The sequence below is a fragment of the Raphanus sativus genome, chromosome 7 (genome assembly GCF_000801105.2).
Source record: "Raphanus sativus cultivar WK10039 chromosome 7, ASM80110v3, whole genome shotgun sequence".
NCBI lineage: Eukaryota > Viridiplantae > Streptophyta > Magnoliopsida > Brassicales > Brassicaceae > Raphanus > Raphanus sativus.
Genome location: NC_079517.1, coordinates 7,970,325 through 7,988,207, shown reverse-complemented (window position 1 = coordinate 7,988,207; position 17,883 = coordinate 7,970,325). Strand labels below are relative to the sequence as shown.

General features: G+C 34.0%; 2 protein-coding genes across 2 annotated transcripts; both read right to left on the bottom strand.

Moving 5' to 3' along the window:
• Window positions 1–4,069: 4,069 nt before the first annotated feature.
• On the bottom strand, window positions 4,070–6,247 carry LOC108818342 (uncharacterized). The gene is made up of 5 exons (XM_018591297.2): window positions 6,090–6,247; window positions 5,534–5,887; window positions 5,416–5,447; window positions 4,365–5,351; window positions 4,070–4,290 (listed from the first exon to the last, which is right to left on the bottom strand). Exons 2-5 carry the CDS (start codon window positions 5,853–5,855, stop codon window positions 4,264–4,266), a joined length of 1,368 nt encoding a protein of 455 aa, XP_018446799.1. The 5' UTR covers window positions 5,856–5,887; window positions 6,090–6,247; the 3' UTR covers window positions 4,070–4,263.
• Window positions 6,248–12,488: 6,241 nt separating this feature from the next.
• On the bottom strand, window positions 12,489–14,439 carry LOC108814671 (uncharacterized). The gene has a single exon (XM_018587286.2). The coding sequence runs from the start codon at window positions 13,972–13,974 to the stop codon at window positions 12,721–12,723; it is 1,254 nt and encodes a 417-aa protein (XP_018442788.2). The 5' UTR covers window positions 13,975–14,439; the 3' UTR covers window positions 12,489–12,720.
• Window positions 14,440–17,883: the final 3,444 nt, after the last annotated feature.

The window sequence follows — 17,883 nt, the reverse complement described above, 5'->3', positions numbered from 1 at the left end:
CGTCTTTTTAACACAAATGAAAGCTATAAAACTATGAGACCATAAGAGCATAGTTACATATCAAATATTTCACACAATAAAACACTAAAACACACATAATCCAAGTAAGAACAAAATAAATAAAAATAAAATAAAAACTAAAGTTCAATGATAATTTAGAAGATTAAAAAAACGAATTGAGATAATGACAATATTTTATTGGTTTACTTGATAAATATATATATTGACTTATCTTAATATATCATAAGTTTACTTTTAATAAAAGAAAAATAGATAACGATAGTTTTATTATTAAATTTAATTTATGGTTAATTATATAATGATAAATCTTATTATTCATTAAAAATATATTTATTTTAGCCGTTTTAGAAAATAAACCATTAAACACATATTCATAACATGATTACTTAGACAATTCTCTAAACTTAATATTAAGATATATTTTTTTTATAGATTAAACAGTAATAATTAAAACATACACATGAAATAACTACTGAAGTAATTCATAATACCTAATTCATAATTCCAAACTCCATGTAACAAAACCGATTTGCTCCTAATCTTTCAAACTCAAAGAAAGAAGAAAAAACATAAAACTCCAACTAAAAAATATCAAAAGTACAAAAATATAGATGTCAAAAGCTATAATCAAGACAATTTGGAATGAATGAAAAAAATGAAACTATAGAATTTAAAACATCTTACATCATATGAAAATAAGAATTGGTCATAACTTGTTTAAAATAATTATAATTGTAATTTCAATTAGAAAATTTGAAATAGTTATATTATTTAAATTAATAAATTAATGATTTAATAAAAAAACTAAAAAATAATATGACAAATAATCAAAATTAGCTAAACTCAAAGAATAAATCTAAATTAAATAAATTGATGATTTAATAAAAAAACTAATAATAATATGACAAATAAGCAAAATTAGCTAAACTCAAGGAGAATGTGAAAAATCAGCAAAATCACTTCATAAATAATAATAGCTATATTATTTAAATTAATAAATTAATGATTTAAGCTAAAAATTAATAAGAATCTTGTGAAAGTTAAAATAGTTATAATCATAAATCCAATGAGAAATTTCGAAATATTTATATTATTTAAATTAATAAATTAATTAGAAGTTCGAAACATTTATATTATTTAAATTAATAAATTGATGATTTAATCTAAAAACTAATAAGCATATGACAAATAAGCAAAATTAGTTAAAATCAAAGAATATTATATAAATGAATAAATTGATGATTTAATCAAAAAAACTAATAAGAATATGACAAATAAGCAAATTAGCTAAAATCAAGGAGAATGTGACAAATCAGCAAAATCACTTCATAAATAATAGTATAGATCATTCCGGGATTATAAACTCTAGCGTCTAAAATATACTCCTTCTGTACCATTTTAAGTGATGTTTAAGGTTTTTATACAATTATTAAGAAAATACAAATTTTTATGCACTTTGTCTTGGTTATATAAAAATCACATTAAGTAAAACAAGTTTAACCAATAACAAAATAGTACATGATTTTATAATTGGTCATAAAATTTGAATGACATTTAATTTTACCTAGAATAGTGAGAACATCACATATTATGAACCAAAATAAAAATCTTAAAACTTCACTTAAAGTGGAACGGATGGAGTAGTATAAAAGGGGTGATATGTATGTAAATGCTGCATATAGCTTTGTTTGTCCCATATTTGGAGTGTAGTTTTTATTAGTTTCCCAAAATACCAAGATTGAGTTTTTTTTTTTAACTCAAATAGCAAGAGGCTAAGCTCAAGGAAACAAAGTCTGACCAGTTTTAACTGTTAATACAAAAATCAAATCGAAAGCATCAAAGACAGCAAAGGCATATGATGACTCACCCTAAGGGAAGGGTTTAAGAGATCACCATAGCACCTTCAGTCCTAATGATATTATGAAGCCATGACGGTCCTCCCATCGCCAAATATGATTGAAAACGTCCATCCCATAGTACACTTCTAGAGATCTCTCGTGCCACCTTGTTTGACTGAACAGATTCCACTTCAAATTCCATTCCTACAAACTCTGAGCATATCGTAGTGATTTGCTGAAGTAGTCCTCTATACCGCGGCCAACGATAAGGTTTCTGAATAGCATCATACAGTTCCTGTGAGTTTACAATACATAAAAATTTAAGAATTATTTTTTATAATAAAAGTATCAATTATTATTCTAACTTTGGAATTTTATATTATGTAAACCGATAACATTGTTGTAATGTATAGTGTTCGACACTATTATTACATAATGTTTTATATTGTTAAGCGTAATGCACTTTGTCAAATGATAGTTTGTTAATGAATATCACAATATATTTTGTTGTAAATGTATAGTGTTCGACACTATTATTACATAATGTTTTATATTGTTAAGCTTAATGCACTTTGTCAAATGATCGTTTGTTAATGAATATCGCAATATATTTTTGTAATATCTTTAAAAAAAATATTAGTTTGAAGTATCAAGTAGATGAACATCCTCAAAACTTAAAATTTTATAGTTTGCATACAAAAGTGTAATGTATTTCGGCTAACAGAAGTAAAGAGAGAAAATATTTTCTGCCAAATATTCTCTGCCATGTATGAGGGTTGCCATAGTGTTCTTTGGTATACAACAGTACTGACTCCATGGTGTATTTGCCTACTGAAATAAGCAAATCACCAAACACTAGTCTGTCTCTTTTAATTGATCATGTAATAATTACGAATTTAAGAACCTCATTCAAGATGTGTTTCCAAACACTGCAAGGCAAATTGAAGAAATCAGTGTGAGCCACATTGTTAGCTTTAATATACCACAGTATCATGTAACTTACGTGTCAGTTCCACAGCCATGTCTATGATGAAATCATGGAGATTTTGTTTCAGAGACAAGACTAATCCTTGACGTAAAGTGTCATGTAATTTATCTTGTTCCGACCTCTGTAAAAGCGGGTAATCTAGACCCAACTATGATCTTCATCCTCTCAGGATTCTCGCCAAACCTGTAAGACCCTTACAAAAAAAAAAAAGTGATAAAATATAGTAGATGCTTCACAATGTAGGCCTAAGTAGTCAATGGATCTAGTTGTTGCCTGCTTATCTTCCGGAGTTAGTTAGGGGGACAGCAGTAAAAGCACCGTATAGTTGAACCCGAGTTAGCTCAAGTGTGTGATGTATGCAATGCCAATCTGAAACTAATATTTCCAACGAATCCAATCAGTGTTTCATGTTCTAAAGCAATTACTTGTGACGATCCTAAATGACTCGCCTTTTATACAGGTTCAAAGAGTTTAGAAATACACTAATCCAATCAGTGTTTCATCTTCATGCTTCTCAGTATCATTTGCAGCACAGCGTCCCATGTACATTCGATTAATGTCAACTGTCAGGACATGCATCCTAAAAAACGAAACAAACAATGTGAAACAATCCAAAAAAGCACATCGGGTATAAGTTTTATAATGAGGGATGACTACTTTGAACCTTGACTTCCTTTTCTCTAACAAAGTTCACATCAGCATCAAAGTATTCTTCGTCTCTCTGTCCTGAATAAAAGCTTCAATCTAGATACTCTATTTCGTTCGAAGGTCTTCTTCACGGCAGAGAGAAAGATTCTTTGTAGTGATGAAGCGAAGCGTGAGACAGGAACGGTTCGAGAAGAGGACGTGGTTGGTTGTGTATAGATGGATTACTACATGGTGATCAACGGCGGCGGTGAAGTAACAGGAGGAGGAAGCTGAGTTTTCTTTAGCTTTTGCTTGGTCTGTGATGGTTGAATCTTTGAATTTGCAGTTTTTTTTTGTTTCAATAAGTAGAGCTATCAATATTTTCTTCATGGTGGTATAAGCGGAGTGCTCAATTAGTTCGGAAACTCTAACTGCGAAGTCAGCAGCTAAAGATTCAAGTGTGAAAACATAAACATGTTTCTGAGTTTGGTATTATCATCTACTATTTTTGGAGCATGTTTAACGTGAAGATTACAGAACTTAGATTAACCCAAACTAAATGGCTGACAAACATTTATGAAATCGATCACTAAAATGATCAAGTTTTGTTTCATAAACTAAAAAAAAAATCATCTCCATAAGTTACACTGAAACACACACAAAATATCCCAAAAAAACAAGTTAAAGACACAACTCTAAAGGCTAAAGCTGTGAGCTGACTCTGTTTTTTTTTTCTTTTTTACAAAGCTTCCTACATAACCTCACTTTCCTCTGATCTGAGAGGTTTCCTTAAAGCTGAGATGTCTGGTTAAGTCCCTGCAAATGTGCAAAATATCAGTTACTACAAGACACCATTTTAAAATTATTTAAGAGTAATATGAAGCTTTTACCTCTATGCTTGATGAAGAACGGTTGTTACGATGTCTAGACCAAAACCCTTTCTTCAAACCAGAGTCTTTGGAAGAGCGGCTGTTACTCCACTTGGAGCTGAGAGAAGCGAAATGCCATTTCAAGAACGACTTAGACGGGCCTTTGCTACTGGAACTAGGTTCCATCTTCAGACCTTTTCCTTCTCTTTTCCCCGTCTTCTGGAACATGAACTCATCGCACTCACTCTCGCCATAGCTATCCACCACACGGTTCTTGCACCTCTTGTAGTGCTTTGCCTTTGCTTCCGCCTCCGCCTTCAGAGCCTTCCTCGTTATCTTCGCAACCCGCTTCTCCCCAATGGTGCAAATGGGACAAGCGGGATCGTACTTCTCAATCTCGGTAGTCATGGTCTCCAAACACTCCGCATGGTAAACATGACCGCAAGCGAGAACAGCAGCGATCGGGAGCTCGAAATTAGCAACGGAAGACCTCTCGGTGAGTAACTTCGAGCAAGCTCCGCAGCTCTGCTGATCGACGACGGCAACGGAAGGGGAGAAGGAGAACCTGCTGCTACCACCACCACTAAGCTTCCTTCTACCGGAACCCAAATGCTCGCTATCAAAAGACCATCTCTCCCTCTGAGAATACGCCACGAGCTCAGAGAAAGTGTTCAAGGACCAGCCACCTTCGGAGGAAGCGTAATGAGAACCATTGGCGAAGTCGTTGCTACAGGTCGAAAGCTTGAAGGACGACCTTCCTTCGGAGACAGAGTAGTTATTATTATTCGGGGACTTAAACCCTAGAATCTGACTATCGGAAACCTGCCTAAACAACTGATGCCCAGGCGAACGGCGAGCCCTTCTCGATGGCGTGGATTTAGGAGGAAGCAAACGCGTGTGAGCCGATGAAAGGTCGCAGACGGGAGTTGAGAGAGATGGAGAGGAGAACAAAGGCTTTGAAAGTGCTGATGGAACAATACTCGGCGACGAGTCAACTAAACTCTTCACCTGAAACATCCAAAAAGGATTAAGAGTAACCTTAAAAAATTGTAAAAGTAAATATCAATCTCACCTCAATGAGGTCATGACTTGCCAAGGATGAATCTGAGTCAAATAAAAGAGAATCATAAGACAAAGATTATGATCATAGACGTCCTACTTAACTTAACTTAACAGATCATATAGGTTACCTGAAGAAGGTGGAACCAACGAGTTAGATCCCATATCGGGAGCAAGAGGAGGAGGAGTTCCACCACCCTCAGATCCCAAGGAGGACATCTTATCCATACTAAGCCCTCTGCTCCTCCCACCAACAACATAAAAAGGCGATCCCTCGATCTCATCAGCCACGCGTCTCCTATTGTTATCGCGTCTAAAACTCCACTGAGGCGAGCAGGCTGAGTTCCGGTGGAGAGAAGCGCCGGATGCGGCGGGGGCGTGGTGGCCACTGCTACTACTGGGAGGAGGAGGGACCTTCCTGTCTTTCACGGCTACGCAACAAACTGAACCCATAATAGTCTCTTTTTGCTTCCTCTTATTGTAACCTAATAGGATTCATAAAAGATCGATCTGAGATTTAGAATTAACCGTAGGAGGCCGAATGAGATCTGAGATTTTTCGTACAATCCAAAAAGAAACGATCTCACAATAACACGAGAAAAGTCAATTCGGAAAAAAAAAAAGGAGAGATTCAACAACAACAACAGCAACGAATGTTTTTTCGAAGAAAGGGGGGAATATACGTACGGGAGATAGATCATCCGGCGGAGATTAACGATGATGATGATCGGCAAGAAACAGAATCGATCTGAGAGAGAGGGAGAGAGAGATGAGAGGAGGTTTGGGTGGTGCGTCTGGGGGGTGAGGAGGAAGAAGCACGCACGGGGAATTGTGCCACGTTCTTCTCTTTTTTTCTTTTTCTTTTTTTATTTATTTATTTTCGCTTTTTCTTCTTCTTTTTTTAATAATGTTTTTTTTTTTACTTTTGCTTTATGTTAAAGTTTTCTCTAATTTTATTTTTTGGGGGAATCTGCATAAACACACATAAATCATTACTAGTTGAAGTAAAATACCACAAAATATCAAGATTTTTTTTTAACTTAGAAAGTAATATATATGTATTGACAGCTTAACAACAGATTTAGTTACCATTTTATATAGATTTAGAATTAATTTATGGTATAAGAATATTACTATGGATTAGGAGAGAGAGAGTGGTGGCTTCTGGACCACGGGGAGTGCGCTCTACGTGTTACTGTTTCTCATTAGCCGTAAAAGCCAAAAACTTTTCTGACCCCTATTAAAATTTATTTAATCCTTACATAAATACTGTAGGTTTTCTTGTTAACGTTTAAATAAATACTCAAAGGAAAATGTTTAATGGCAGTTCCTTTATTATTTCTGCTGCTACTTATTTATCCTCATCTCTTCACAAGTACTAGTATATTTGTTCACCCACTCTCATCAGTTGGAGAATAATTAATGGAGAAATTAAATATCATTATCAATGTATATATGCCAAAACTTGTCAGCAACTAGGTTAGACCAATTGAACACAGCATTTTTTCAAGTTTTAGATTTATAGTTTCAAGCATTTGAAAACTGGAAGCATATAATCCCTGCATATATTTCTCTAAATAATTTGAAAGTTAATTTTATACGTATTATTACATAAACTTTAAAATATAAAACGAATACTTTTCTGATTTATTAAAATATATGATTTTTATAAATGGTTTTTATTAAAATATATGATTCTATTTATTTTTGATTAAAAGCAAGTTTTTTACGAACCAATTTCTATTGTTGTTGGGTCACTTTCTGAAACTACTTATTCTTTTGAATTAATATTTCTTTTTTTAGATATATAAAATTTATAGTATGAAATCTTGCCCTGTCCCCGTATACGGGAGCACATCTAGTGCGATTTTGTAACTTTTCTTACAGTAGATTTGATTATTAATTGTCAAATCTACTACTAGTATTTTAAGGAATGTGGTCTTTACTCACTAATGGGCCCAAATAGCAGAGGGTTCATTACAAACAAGCATGGGCCAGAACTCTTAATTGGTCAACAACCTTTGCAAAAACGTAAATAACACAGATTATTCCCACGAACCACCATGCTTTTTGCAGTTTAGCCCATCTTAACTTAATTGCGTGTCTATTGCATATGTAAACAGGCCCGGTTTAATGTGTTTCTCGTAAACCGGAGTAATACTGAAAACTTGTAAAAAGTTGGAGATCTCCATTGACCAAGAAGGATACATTTGATTATACCCCTGACCAAGAATCATTTCATCTGCATATGTCTTTCACGGTAACCTTATGTAAACTTTCGACGGAAGATTAGTTTAGATGTCAAAAGAAAACCATTAACTTAGATGTCGCACTTATTATTTTATTTCTTTACAAAAATATTAATTTTATTGAAGCAAAAAAAATCATTTTTACATTTAGTTTTGCCTTCGTAACAATCCATCGTAACTATGTCTGCATCTCGATCTTTTCATCTTGTTTCAAGCCATCTAGCCAGCCCCTCTCATAGGCATGGCCTTATTTCCCATGAATATAGCAAATCTATTGCGTACCCGTTTGTCCACCAATCGGATCAGTTTAGATGTCCCACTTAGTACTTGTCTTTCATACTAGAATAACATTCTCTTTACCCTTTCTTAAAAAGAAGAAAACATTCTTTTTTTTTCATAACTGTGCAAGCGAACTTACGAACATGTAGCTAGTGTTAACGGGAATATAATCGTGGATAAATGAATTTTATGCCAACAACAAAAATAATGAAGTGGACGGTGCAACTATCTAAAGAATCGATTCTGATCAATCTTTCGTACGTGTTTTATTCGGAGAAAAAGCGATGGAAATCAAAGATATATGATGGCGACAAAGAAATATACGCACATATTGTTACCCTGAACTATAGTTTTATTCTTACGCTAAGTCAGAGACATGAATATCTATCTACTTGCCCCCGAAATTTTATTCCTTTTCACAGAGAAGATAAATATTAATTTGCAACAAGTAAATAAGGACAAAATCACCAATCAACATGGTATGTGGATTCTTTGAACATATATCAGTTTTTAAGGTTGATTATAAACTTTTTGTTTCTGGTTTCATCATTTCATCAGTGACCACTTAAGCCTATTTGCTTGGTTGATTTGTAAAAGTCAATGTAAAGTATTGTTTTAGTGCCTGACTATCATTGAGGCTGATTTGTTGTCATTTGTCAAATTAACTCATCAATATCATCATTATAAGTTTATAATTAAATACACATATGTGTAAGTGTAATTGTTTATTAAATATATGATTGATTATTATTTATCCATTCTAATGGAGACAAATTGACGAAAAAACTATGTGATGCATAACAAATTTGCGTAGATCTTATAAGATGGTAGATTTTTTTTTTTTTTTGTAACCATATAAGATGGTAGATTTATCTGTTGAAAATCCGTTGATGTAACATTGTTATAATTTGAAATAAAACAATAACTCCGTGTCAAAAGAAAAAAATGAATACCATAGGAATTTGATGTGTGAAATTTCAAAGTGTATAGTAAGAAGTCAATTGAATAAATAAATATATATATATATATATATGAAACAGATAAAAGATATTTCAAATTACAAAACAAATCGTTTAATATATATTTTATTATTAATAAGTATTTGGAAGGAGTGTTGGAATAGTATCTTCCGACAAAGAGTTGAATAAAATTAAATAAAATAAATGTATTAGGCTTAAGAAACTGAATGAACAAAAAAAAATAACTTCTATTTGCAAATTTTATTTCTATTTATCATGGGAAAGTACTTAGTTTTGTGGATAAATAAAATACAAATACAGGAAGAGACATTGTCACAACTAACACATTTCTAATACTACTTTTTATGTGTACCTTAACCAAATTTACCTTTATTTTTACAGAGATAAATATATATTATATCAGTAGGGTTAACTAATCTAAACTTATAGTTCAGAGTTGAAGGGGTGGGTTTTGACATATGGGTTTGTGATTTTAATAAATATATAAAAAATAACTAATTAAAAAAATTTAAAAGTATATTCAAAAAGAATTTTGGAATTTCAAAAAGAAAATTAGCAAAAAGTATTTTATAAAAAAGTTCGAATTTGAAAATTATAATTCGAAAACATTTAAAAATTATTTTTATTTTTAAATAATTATTTGTATTATATATCTATAAATCAAGGGTATAAGAATCTTTTGTCTCTTTAAAGAATAACGTATTTTTGAAAAAATCATTTAATAAAGATAAACATGATTAATTGTAGCAATAATATGGTAAAAGTAAAATTTCTCCATACACGAAACGGAATAAATATCAAGTATTTAAGACCAGTCTTATTTTTAAGATAATAAATAGGGTTTAGAATGCTCATATTAGGATTTTATGGGGGATCAAATCTCATATTAGGATTTAGATCTTACAATTCAATGATTTAATTTATGTGGCTTTAAATTCAAGTTCTTAATATTTAAATCTCACAGTTTTATTTCATGATTTAAGGTTTAGATATGAGTATATAGTTTGGTTGTTAATTACATTTTTATGAAATTTTTTAGATGTGCGACAATGAAAATTTTAAATTATTTAATATTATGATTTAATATTTAGATTCTAAATTTTGGAACATGTTTTATAAATATATTTACAGTTTAGAGATTTCATATGTTCTATTTACTAGTAGATATTTTGGTTTCATTTTAAGCATTTTAAAAACTCATTTTGATAAATATTTAATATAACATTTTCAGATTATATGTCTCTCTCAAAACTGCATAAATATTTAACAATTTTCCAAAAAATTGTAATATGTTTTTAGAAATCGCCAAAATCAAATTACAAATTTGATGAAACAAAAAAGTGAAAGTCGCAAGTCATTCATAAAAGAGTTGTTAAATTACAGCATTGTATGACTGATTTAAAACATATAGTCATTAAACGGTCATTAAATCAGCGACTATATAGTGACGGATATAAAAAGGAGTAGTCGCTAAACGGTCGCCCAAAAAACAACTATTCTGCGATTATATTTGTCGACTGATTAACGATTGCAAGTAACCGATATAATATCGACTTAGAAAGCAGACGTAGTCTAGACGTGAAATAGTTGCAGCTTAGTCATGAAATTTCACGACTATTACACGGCTATTTGCCAACTAATATATTTACTCGTAAATCAATCATAAAGTCGTTGTTTAACGACTGATTACCGACTAATAGAATTATCGACGCGATGATTGACGACTACAGTTTTTAGTCGCTAATCAATCGTAATGTAATGTGTCATTTGCGACTGTTTACCTACTGAATTTGCAGTTGGAAATTACTTGTTTTCTTGTAGTGAAATTGTTATATATTCATAATTAACATCTAAATGTTAAAATAAACTATAACCCTGATTTTTATTGGCTTCACTAAAACTTATATCATTTAATTTTTTTAAGCAAGTCATTGTATAATCATGGTAATATCGGTGTTCATTGTACTCTTACTAATTATTAGTGTTAACATTTCAATATATTAAGATGATTGACTAGTATGATATTCACTTTGGTCATTTAAAATGGTCTATATCTTGAAATTAATCATCTGAACTCTAAATATAGTAGTCTAGAAAAATCTATTAACTATAGTTTTTAAATGTCTCATAACTTTTTAGGTTAGAATTTTATCATATCTTTTTCATATTGTTTCTGAATACATTTATATACCAAAACATAAACTTTTTGATTTAGATGAAAAAAAAAGAAATGACACACACCATAATTTTAAATTTTCCACGGGTTATCTGATATACATCTAAAATACAAACAAAAACAAAATTAATAGAAAAGATATTTCATCAATTGATACTTTTCAATTAATTGTTCAAAAACCTCAAAAAGAGGAAGAGGACCGATGATATCTAATAGTTTTACTTGTCCATTCAGACCTTTCCATGGATATCTGTTTCCGACCTGTCAAGCCGATACATCTTCGATCGATTATCGCTTAGTTAATGGTTTATGATAAGAGTTTTACGGATGAAATGGAGGCTGAATCTTTTAGGATCTAAGTATGTCGTAGAAGCCTTTCCACGCTTCATGCAGAAATGAAAGGGTTTTTTTGAGTTTTGTCAAATAGTTCTAATATATTAATAGTCCTCTTCACTTGTTCTTGTGCAATTGACATTTGGGTATCAAATCTATCAACGACATGTCTACAACAAATATCTGGAACAACATAGCAGACATGTTATCACTCCTCATGTCTTCTTCTTCATCAACATCAAATCAAAGATATCTCAACCTTTTTGGTTAATGTGGTGCATGCCTATATAAGTATAGGATTAACTAAGTTGTTTTTTTTCTTTTTGAAAAGGTTTTAACTAATTTATCTTTAACCAACCTTCTGGGAATCACTTAGAAACATCTGAGAAAGCAATCGAAGATACTATAGATCATGGACATATGCATTACTCACGGAGAATATCTACAAAGCGAGTAGAATTGCCAACTACACTTCCAACCCAAACGTCTTTAGTAGCCACCTGTTTTTTTTTTTTTTTGGGCTGAGTAGCCACCTGTTATATGGTTTATATGTACCTTTGATGCTCGTTTCCGAGATTCAAATGCAACACAAACGTCTTTAACAAATATGGTGTTTGATATACATACGCAATGATTGACAAGGATAAATAGTTTTACAGAATTATTTACTTAACATTCCAAGCAGTCTTATACATTAGTTGATGGGGATTTGAATCAGAGAATAATCATGTACGTAATATAAATAAAAACGAAACGATTGAGTAACTGAGATCATGTGCGTCGTACGTTAGATTCTTGAAAAAAAAGGAGAAAACTCGAGTGGCCCATGATCCACAATCCATTTTGCTGTAAGTACTAAAATGCATCATTGTCTATCACATTTTGGTCAATATAGTCTCGAATACAATAATGATAATACTCCATCTCTATATAACGTTTTTAAATCGAACCAACCTGGATAGAACCGTCTCACATTGTTATCATTCTTCACTACTAGCCAAAGTTTCATCTTTCTAATAAGAGCAACAAATGCTTCCAAATAAGGAAAGCAGAAACTAGACCAAGAAAAAAGACGAAAGTCAATTTTTGTCCATTATTAATTAAAAAGAAAAACATAAAATATTTCCCCTCCACTTACAGCAAAATCACATCACCATCTTCATGCTAACCACATTTATGTTCCATTACAACACTGAAGTCATCTTATAATCTAAACACAGAGGCATCAAATCATCTATAAAAAAGACTATTGCAATGTCATTCACTCTCTCTCTCTAGATGATGGTGATTGTGACATTGAGTTACCAACAGTTGAGAAGATCAGCCATGTTTGGAGGTTGGTCATAAAACCCTGGATTGAATGGGTTCATCGCTCCGTCGTAAAGTCCACCTCCTCCTCCTCCGTAATCAGTTACTCCTCCTCCTCCTCCCTGACCAGTCTCCATCCCAAACCCCCCGGCGCCGGCGGAGTAGCCCGCCTCCATCCCGAATCCTCCGGCAACGGAGGGATAAGTCTCCTTCCCTAAACTTGCGGCGGCGGAGGGAGCTGTCTCCATTCCAAATACTCCGGCGGTGGAGGGAGCTGTCGCTATCCCAAATCCTCCGGCGGCGGAGTAGCCCGTCTCCGTCCCAAATGCTCCGGCGGCGGAGTGACCCGTCTTCATCCCAAATCCTCCGGCGGCGGAGGGAGCTGTCTCCGTCCCAAACCCTCCGGCGGCGGAGCAGCCCGTCTTCATTCCAAATCCTCCTGCGGCGGAGGGAGCAGTCTCCGTCCCAAATGCTCCGGCGGCGGAGTAGCCCGTCTTCATCCCAAATCCCCCGGTGGCGGAGGGAGCAGTCTCCTTCCCAAGCCCTCCGGCGGCGGAGTAGCCCGTCTTCATCCCAAAACCTCCGGCGGCGGAGTACCCCGTCTTCATTCCAAATCCTCCGGCGGCGGAGGGAGCAGTCTCCGTCCCAAATGCTCCGGCGGGGGAGTAGCCCGTCTTCATCCCAAATCCTCCGGCGGCGGAGTAGTCCGTCTTCATTCCAAATCCTCCGGCGGCGGAGGGAGCAGTCTCCGTCCCAAATGCTCCGGCAGGGGAGTAGCCCGTCTTCATCCCAAATCCTCCGGCGGCGGAGTAGCCCGTCTTCATTCCAAATCCTCCGGCGGCGGCGGAGGGAGCAGTCTCCATCCCAAAACCTCCGGCGGCGGAGGAATACGACTCTGCAGAAGCGATGATCTGGTTGAGGGAATTGAGGCGTTGGTTGAGCTCCGTCACCTGAGCTCTCATGACGGAGTTCTCCGCCTCGGTCTTGACGCAGTGCTCCGTCGTGACACCGAGCTCGATGGCGGTCTGACGGTTAACCTTGCGTAGCTGCTCGAGCTGGACATTCAGACGATCCAAAAGCTCCCGCTTCTTCATCCTCGACCTCCTCGCCGACTCTCTGTTAGACTCCAACCTCTTCCTCTTCCGCTCTGCTGGATCGGAACCTGAACCGGAGCTTGGTATACTGGTCGTTAAAACCGGCGACAAATAACCGGTCATAGAAGATCTCATCTCCGGTATATTCATCATCAAAGAAATCAAATTAAAAAAAAAAGAAGAAAAAGACAGAAACACTAGTTAAGCTGATGAAAGACGCAGGACCCTGATTAAGGTAAATCAAAAAGCTATATGGAAAGGTGATATAATATATAGTTTATAGGCTATAGAGAGATGATTTCTGAGAAAACATAGAACCAGTAAAGAAAAGCGACGGAGAAAGATTGAACAAGATGGGTCCTGCGTCTAAGAGATGAATCTATAGTTAAGCCAGATCTAAGTGCTTCGCTAATCACTGGAGACATTAACGTTTGAACATCAAGATCTTGTCTTTCTTAACATGAGTGTTTGAAAGAAAAAGATACAACAGGTTTTAATATTCTTGAGAAAACTGAAAAAGAGCAGAGTAGGTAGAGAAGAGGATGATGAGATGAAGAGATTTGAGTGATGTATCGGAGAGGAAGGGGGAAGAGGTAAATCTTTGGGAGGGGGGGTTTTATAGTGTGAGAAGGAAAGAAATGAGTAATGAAAAAAGTCGATTACAAGGTAAAATATACAAATTAGGAAGAGTAATTTTCTTTTTGACCAAAAAAAAAGAAGATTGATTTTCATAATATTATTGTAAATTAAGAAAAGAAAAGAAAAATGATTATACGGTTGAGAAGTTTCCAGCTGTTCATCTTAAGTAGTTTTTTGTACGTTACAATTTTGAAATTAAATGATTATGTATATAACCAATAACCATTTTTAGACAATTGTTTATATGGAGGAAAAGGTCAGACTTGTTTTCTTTGAATTAAAAAAAAAAATCTGAAATTTCTAAAATCCTCTAGATTTATTCCCTTGATTTGCTATATTCACTTTCTATATAAATTAATGCAATCTAGTTTGGCTGTATTTCTGTATAAAACTGTAATACCAAAGAATCCTAACAATATCTAATGATAACTATTGAAACTTTTCTTGGTTTTGACTGTTTTTAATACATGAGAATCACCATCTATAGTACCAGAATTAACCGTTCAGCAACGGACACCTGGAGTATAAGACAAATGATGATATTAGGGGGTAGTTGTGGTATTTCCTAACATATGTGGGTAATTTCGGTATTACGTTCTCCTACATGTCAATAAACTTCAGTCAGTATTTTAAAATGCATCATGGATTTTAGCTCCAACTTCGTTCAACAATGATATTCTCATCACTAAAGTATCTGCTGGAGCTCTACAAGAAAAAGCAAGTGGTTAGCTATCAGCTATGGTTTAATCCTTATTTATAACTATAGTTTTCTTCGTACCTCATTTGTTGGATAAAGGAATCAAAGCATGCATGTGAAACAGTAAAAGACACTTTGTATCCAAAGTCTAAACTATCACGATTGAAGGCAACTTGCGAGGAAAGGAAACAGTAATAGTCTCTCTTTCGTAGTAGCGTCTTTTATCCTTTCCGAGAATAGAGTTTCAGTTTGAAAAACACGTTCCTGTAATGATTCACCGTACCGGTCTCTGATTTTGGTTGCTACATTTTCACTAAACGGAGAAATGATTCGAAGACATAGAGAAGAGCTTCCGGTCAATATCCCGTTCCATTAAACATGTTATTTTAACTTCAGCGAACACTACATCCGTACGAGACGTATTGGCCATCAAGAAGTTTAGAAGTTTAGTTTTTTTCGAACAAATGAAGTTTAGAAGTTTCTTTCTCAGTTTCCATGTTTCATCGATGATGAGCTGCCAAACACAAGAACTCATCAGTATCATTTGAACCATTCCACACATCTACTTGGAAGAACACTTTCCTGAAATAGATATTTGAATCATAAACTGATTCAGAATAGAGAGAGTACACCAGAACCTTCAGAAAATATAAGCTGATCATCCGAGAAATACAATTATAATTAAAAACACTCTTAAAACGTAAAGCCAAATTAATGAAAAAAAAAACATTTTGTTAGATGGAGAGCCAATGTACTGACATCTCACGAGCAAGAACGCGTGATGTGTGTGTGCATGTGGATACCAAGTAAAACCTTAGAGCCTTAGAGATTGGATGTCAACTCGACACGTGTCTTTATTTACTTCGTAATCAGGAAAAAAATTTCAGATCAACGATGTTTTTGTGTAAATTATATCGACGATGTTGGTTCAAACAAATTGATTCCTATCAATCAATTTCTTCATACATTTACTGGAACAGGTAACAAAAGTAATTTGTACTAATTGTCTTCTTGATAGTTGATACATCGTTCTTGGCCATAATTTAGATTTTTCTTTTTAATTTTAAGTGAATTTCGATAGCTTTTGTATTACATGTCAATGAGTTTGATTTTCCGATAGAAAAAGCATATGTAACTGCAGGAAAAAAAGCATATGTAACTGCAGGAAAAAGCATATGTAACTGATTTTACATTACAGCCGTTATTTTGACCATGGATTACACGTTTTGTGAAATTAGTTAAATACTTACTAACAACTTCTAACCTTCAAAATTATTGTACCGGCAGTTTATTACGATTGAATAAATTGAGAAGAAAAAAAATACTGAAGATAAGGATACCTAGATAGCAGGGTTTCGTGGAACTAAGTAACAAAAATCTCCAACTGATCGTAAACGGCCAAAATCAGTTGAAGAAATGAACATATATTGGTATGCAAATGACATTCCTTTATAGATTGTTCATAAATCAATTGATGAAACTTACCAAACTAGTAAAATTGCCGCCTCGATAAGTTTATCCAACAGAAAAGGTGGTTGTTCGTTATTGCTTTTTAGTAAGCCATTCATATCTCATTCATAGGAAATGATAATTTATTACACACAGTATGATGTTGTACATTCAGATTTAGTGAGATATATAGCTTTATTTGAATGTTTATCAAGTTAGATGAATTATCAATAAAACTAGTTCATCTAATTAATGCAACGATATATGCATATATATATAGAGAGATCTTAACAAATCCAGCACTGGTAATTGACTTAGTTACAATATTAGGATCGAAGTATGTACTTAGCAGCTGTTTTTTGACCTACTAATTCAGTTAGAGTGTGTACAGTTCTATGCACGTTGCAAATCTATGCGAAAGACCATCTTTTTAGTTTCGATTGGGATCTCAAAGAATGATATACCTCATCAAAGTCGATCAAAGAAGAGAGATAGTACTACAAAGTTTGGTGAGTGGGTGTAAGGTCAGTGGAGTGAAGTCTCTTTTTACCCAACGCAAAAGGGTTCCAAGTTGCTTAGTGAAACATATACACAGATATGGATAAAAGTATTTTAAAAGAAAGTTATATTAAAGATACTGCGTTTTGGCAAAAACAGGTTTTTATACCAAAAGCGGAATCAAAATGTAGTAAGAAGAAACATGTTTGTGAGAGAGATATGATCAGAGAGAAGGATGTAAGAAGAAAAAGGTCTCCCCAAGATTCTGAATCTGCCTAATATCTCAATTCTCAAAGCACATGCCCCTATCTTTCTTCCTTATTAATCTATTTCCCTTATGGTTTGTCCTCTCTTCTTTGCGAGCATTGTGGAGTTGTTTTATATCCAGACCACCTTTTATCGTATGTACTATACCTTGAAGCTAAGTAGTTCATTACTTTATGGTTTTTGTTGGTATAACAATATTAATGTACAAAAATAGAATCAACAATCATGAAACAAGAATTCACATAATACAATGATAAAACTATATATACACGGAATAATTAGAAAACCATAACTTGAGGACTATATATTCCGAACGCTGACAAAGGAAAAAAAATGATTCCGACCAATTTGGAAGTTATGAAGACCAGCTGTGCTACCTGCTCTTACTGCAAGAGTCTCCGCTGTTAAGGCTGAAGGGACAAACTGTGAAACAGAGTAGAGATATTGCCGTCTTGAATGAGCCATCACATTCCTTCTTATATATACATATCCTATAAAATGTTCATATGAAA

Excerpts from the sequence above, each read along its gene's own strand:
- LOC108818342 (XM_018591297.2), bottom strand. The coding sequence starts at position 5,855 with ATGGGTTCAGTTTGTTGCGTAGCCGTGAAAGACAGGAAGGTCCCTCCT. Across the intron at positions 5,352-5,415 it reads CAAGTCATGACCTCATTGAG|GTGAAGAGTTTAGTTGACTC; the intron begins GTGAGATTGATA and ends TGGATGTTTCAG. Across the intron at positions 4,291-4,364 it reads GTTCTTCATCAAGCATAGAG|GGACTTAACCAGACATCTCA; the intron begins GTAAAAGCTTCA and ends GCACATTTGCAG.
- LOC108814671 (XM_018587286.2), bottom strand. The coding sequence starts at position 13,974 with ATGATGAATATACCGGAGATGAGATCTTCTATGACCGGTTATTTGTCG.